Consider the following 5,479-nt stretch of genomic DNA (forward strand, 5'->3'; position numbering starts at 1 on the left):
GAAGGGCAGCGCTCTCCTGCAGTGACGTGCTGTACCAACTCTCCACAGAAAGACCAGACATTTCCCAACAGTGTTTGAGTGTTTCCTTACAAACGTGTTAAAAGTTCCTAATAATAAGTGGCAAGTAAAACAAAGTAAGGCTGTATCTTCTCCCGTTTCCCCTTTTGGGGTGCTGCAGGTTGGAGGAACAAGGAAGACTTGTCACATCAGTGTTGGCACCCGGGACTGCTGCTGGTCCCCCAGGACACCCACCTTACTGCGGCCCTGAGGCAGCCCTGCGCCTGAGGAGCCTGGGATGGGTGAGTGGGAACAGCCGCTCTGCATCATGGGTCTAGCCACCTCGGTCTTCTTGGTGCCCCTGGGCCTCTGGAGGAACAAAGGAACTAGGACCAAATCCTGACCTGAGGTCTCCCACCTGGTACTGCAGTACCACAGGTTCACTTCTGAGGCCTTACAATGAGTAAAGACTAAATGTAATTATTGAACATAAAATGAGAAAAAATACCTTTACTAATTATGATATCAAATTACTAGAATAAAAATAAAAGCATTCATTTGATAAAACATGTTTTCTATGTCAGATGAAAGCAACTCCCTTGCAAGGTAATCTAGTAATGTGTATTTGTCACTATTTATATAGTTTGCCTGGTGCACTCATTTCTTTAATTGCATCTGAACAGCTTTGTCATTTCTCAAACTAGTAGTGTCATTAGCTTAAAAAAGAGATAAGGCAGCCAAATTTTACTAATTTTGGTTGCAGAAAAACATCTGACATTAACTTTCATCTTCACAAACATTAAGAGCACATGATTAAAGGTAATCCAATAGTTTCTTCTCTTATCAGGAAACTAAGCGGCTATACCATCAAATCTATCTCTAGTACACACAGGGCCCTCATAAATATAAAATTAAATTCTTTCGAGGAATAGGTCTGTGGTTTTAGCTATGTGGGATTTACATTCAGTCACTGCATTCCGTAGTAAAAAAAAGTGTGGTCTTTGCTTCTGTTCACACACAGGCTCTCCTTGTCTCAGCAGGCGCTCACAGATGGCAGGTGGGTTCCCTGGCTGGCTGCAGGAGCAGGGCAGCCAGAGTCCTGTGCTCTCAGAAGCCCTGCAGGAACTCCTGGAGCTGGGTGACGATCTCCGTGTCCACCGTTTCCATGAGGGACTGGAAGCCCTGCTCGCCCAGGAGTTCCTGCTGTGCCTTGAGCTTCTCGTAGGTGAACTGCTGCAAGGACACAGAGTGCACCGGGTCCTTCAGGGCCAGCTGTGGGACGGAGAGGACCACACTGTGTCAAACAAAGGGCAAAACAGTCCCTCTTACACGTGCCTGTCTACAATTCTTCATAACCTCTCACACAGCAACACACTGCCCCTGCCTCCCTGCTTACAAGAGACCCCCGAACAGCCTCATTGTGGAAATGTTTGTCAAATGAAATTCACTTGGTTTGTCTAACCTCAGGAACTAGGGCCTCTGAGCATGGAGTTGCATGATTAGCCCAAACTCTCAACAACTAAGGTTTCATCCATGTAAAGACTCAAAACCTGGTAGAAAGGACCCTAAAAGGAATAGAGCATGCTGAAGAGCCTTAAACATAATTGTCCAGGGTTTCTCTTAGGAACCAGGTAGTCTACTGTGGCAGGACCACAGGAAATGCACCCCATTCTGGATTGCTATGCTGTTCACATTCACTATATGCTTCTGGTTTAAAATGAGAAATGAAAATAATAAACAACATAAATAATAAACAAAACAAACACATACTCCTTCCCTCCCATTGGTATATTTGAAAAACAAAAGAAATACAATTAAATTAAAAATAGCCCATCATTCCACTCTCTAAAGATAACAATCAACAGAAAACATTTTGTCCTCGGGTTGCGGGCTCCATCCCCAGTGTGGGGCATGCAGGAAGCAGCCAATCAATGATTCTCTCTCATCATTGATGTTTCTATCTCTCGCGTCCTCTTGGAAATCAATAAAAATATAATAAAAATAAGCCTCTTCAAAGCAGGAACTTCCTTATGTAGGACGATGCTTTGAAAGAATAAGGGAAAAGTGGGAATGAAAATAGGAAAAACTGCCAAGAAGACAGTGTAAGGGTCACTGGAATGATATCTAAGTTATTGAAAAATAAGTTCTCCCAAACAGCCCACATCTTTCATCTATAAACATGAAGACTTTAGCCCTAACCAGTTTGGCTCAGTGGATAGAGCATCGGCCTGCGGACTCAAGGGTCCCAGGTTCGATTCCGGTCAAGGGCATGTACCTTGGATGCGGGCACATCCCCAGTGGGGAGTGCGCAGGAGGCAGCTGATCGATGTTTCTCTCTCTCTATCCCTCTCCCTTCCTCTCTGCAAAAAATCAATAAAATATATTTAAAAACAAAACAAAACATGAAGACTTTATTTATCTGAATCAATGCTACACTGCTGAAGTTTCCAAGGGACCAGTAGCAGACTTGCTGAGCTCTTCCTGATTAAGGGTTCTGGTAACAATGCAAGTAAATAATGAAGAAATAATGAGGCTGCCTGCTTTGTCATACTCAAGAACAATACTGATGTCAGTAGGCAATTAATCTGAAATCTCAACTAAAAACAAAAACCAGAAGCCATTGCTTTATTTAATTCCAAGGGAATTTTCAAGATAATTTTCTTTCCAGTATCTTTAGATTACTATTATGTGGCTACTGTGAAAGATCTTAACCTCTGGATCTCAAGCTATATTTTATTAATATTTTAGCCCTACAACAGAAAGAACTGCTATCCCAGGAGGCTGCCTGGTTATCAATTTGAGTCTTCATTACACCTCAGTTGGATTATTTAAATTCATTCCTTCCTATCCTCTTGGATTGTTTTAATGTCACTTGCAACTCTGCAGGTTTTAAGAGCTAAATTAATCACTGAAACTGTGTATTTCTAAATTTGGGGAAGGTTAACATTGTTTTTGATGGTCTCAGTTGTAAGGAAAGTTATATTAAATCTACCATTTGAAATGTTCACTACTTTTTATAAAAGTAGCCTTAGTTAGTTGAGTGTCTGATGCCAGCCTTTTGTATGTTTCATCATCACCAGAAGACAGGTTCTGTGAGCAGATATTCAAGCTCACAGAGGAAATACTAATTACAAAGATCAATGCTTTGTACATGATATTCTATTGCCATTGTGTGTCAATGTTCCTCTTTATCACTCTCTCCCCTCCTTCTCCCTCCCTTCCACTCTCTTTAGAAATCAATAGGAAAAATATCCTCAGGTGAGCTTTTTTTTAAAAAAAAATTCAAGATTATAAATAATTTTAAAGGAAAGATATTTTATCCCTAGCCGGTTTGGCTCAGTATGTACAGCGTCAGCCTGAGGACTGAAGGGTCCTGGGTTCAATTCCAGTCAAGGGCATGTACTCGGTTACAGGCTCAATCCCCAGCCCTGGTCGGGGCACTTGCAAGGAGGCAACCAATTGATGTTTCTCTGTCACATCAATGTGTCTCTCACACTGATGTTTCTCTCTCTGTGTCTCTCCCCCTCCATTCCACTCACTCTAAAAATTAATGGAAAAATACCCTCATGTGAGGATTTTTAAAAAAAAGGAAAGATATTTTACATTTCCCATTCTTTATTCTTATTATATTCCTATAGTAAGAAGTAATAGTTTTCTAAACAATTTAGCAATTAACTCAAAGGCATTTCTATACAAGTCTATGATGTATATCCAAAAAATTCATTGCAAAAAATCCAAGAAATAACCTGGAATGAAACAACTTCAGTGAATCTCCTCAAAACAAAAGAATCGGCATTACAACTTAAACACGATTTGAGGGTCACATGTTTTCTGTGCATAAAAGAACAAACCCTCTGCTCTGCTAAGATAATAAACAATTATTTCATATCAAGGAATAAAATTAATCTGTTTCAGGAATAAACTCCAAATTTCAAAACTCCACTTACCTTAATTTTGCAATAAGGGATAGAGGAATGGACTAACAGATATTTTCAACCCTACAGAATATCTACACTAATAAAAGAGAAATATGTAAATTGGTCATCACTCTGCTACACCCACCAGCCAATCAGGATGAGTATGCAAATTAACCCAACAAAGATGGCAGCTGGAGCAGAGAAGCCAAGCCTCGCTGCAGGCTGGAGCGGAGAAGTCTAGCCTGTGTCCCGGGTGCCGGAGGAAAACTGGTGCCGGCAGCCAGGGGAAGGAAGGCCTATTGTGCGAATCTTCATGAAACGGGCCTCTAGTGACAATATATGGTTCCCCAAATTTTTAGAAGCTGCTTTTGTAACTTACCATTTTTTTCCTCTTATCCTGTTCTGTGGGTGGTTCTTCATCTTCTGTTGCTTTTGGTTCTTCAAGATGAGACATCAACATGCAGCTACAGTTTTAAAGAAACATTTTGAATAAATTTTTAAGTTTTTAACATACTAAAAACAAATCCTCAAAATCACTGACAACATTAATGCCTCTATATACTAAAATGTGAAAAACAGCTAGATGAATTAGATTTATAAGTTAAAAAATTTTACAAAACAATATCTCACTTTAAGAAGGGCTACACCAAAAAAATTTAGAGCATTTTACTTGAGCATTTAAGGTAGTAAACTCTAAGATATTTATTTATAGGCAAAAGTTGAACCATATATTACTTGGCAGTCAGGTGTATCCTTTATGTCTTTCTAAAAAATGATACTTACAAACACTTAAAATTAACACTTTTTACCACTAAATTTCATTTGTCTTCAGATTATTATACATGTTTCATAACAGTAGCAATAATTTAAAACATAACATCATTAAAGCTCTATTGGTTATGTAACAATCAACTTTATGCTCCAAATGACATAACCACTAGGATATAAGGAACTTGTCCCTGATGGCACCTGTGCCTGCAGGACAGTTATAAGTCATTTTGTTTTGAATCTCTGCACCACTGCTCTTCACCATTAGCAGAGATGACAGAAATGCAGTTTCCTACTTAGTCAACACTGGTTCCAGGGAGACAAGAAATGAATAGTGTCTAGTGAATCAAGTTGATGAGAACCAACCTCACTGTTTCCTAGTGTAGAAGAGTGGAATTCAGTAATTAAACAGAGTCATAGGTCCCTAACTAATAAACTGTGGCAAAGAAAGCTTGGTTTCTCTTATATTTTGTAGTAAAGTTACATGCTAGACACATTTTATTTATAGATGTTTAATAAGATTCAACAACATATATCTGCTTTTCAATATTTTTGAACAAAATATGATTCGAACAGCAATCTTTCCCATGTGCTATAGATGGGAAAGTGGGCTCAATACATTACTGAGGAAACCTCAAGGTGGCCTGGAATCTCATAAAGCCCTGCTTATAATTACATGAAATGTGACCTTTATCAACAGTAATTAGAGTAAAGTTGAAACAATTCTACTAACTACAAAAGGATACAATGATTGATTTTTTAAAAGAATTTCAAATTAATAACTATATAAATATGAA

At 39.0% G+C, this 5,479-nt stretch overlaps 1 protein-coding gene across 1 annotated transcript in view; it reads right to left on the minus strand.

Moving 5' to 3' along the window:
• Positions 1–477: 477 nt before the first annotated feature.
• The window catches only part of IPO11 (importin 11), a 138,026-nt gene continuing 133,024 nt past the window's right edge, over positions 478–5,479 (minus strand). Inside the window, exons 29-30 of the mRNA XM_006762425.2 lie at positions 4,294–4,378; positions 478–1,269 (exon numbers count right to left, since the gene is read on the minus strand). Coding sequence (XP_006762488.1) covers positions 1,105–1,269; positions 4,294–4,378 — 250 coding nt within the window. The 3' untranslated portion in view covers positions 478–1,104. The remainder of the gene's footprint in view (positions 1,270–4,293; positions 4,379–5,479) is intronic.

This window comes from Myotis davidii, unplaced genomic scaffold, assembly GCF_000327345.1.
Source record: "Myotis davidii unplaced genomic scaffold, ASM32734v1 scaffold135, whole genome shotgun sequence".
In the NCBI taxonomy this organism is placed as follows: domain Eukaryota; kingdom Metazoa; phylum Chordata; class Mammalia; order Chiroptera; family Vespertilionidae; genus Myotis; species Myotis davidii.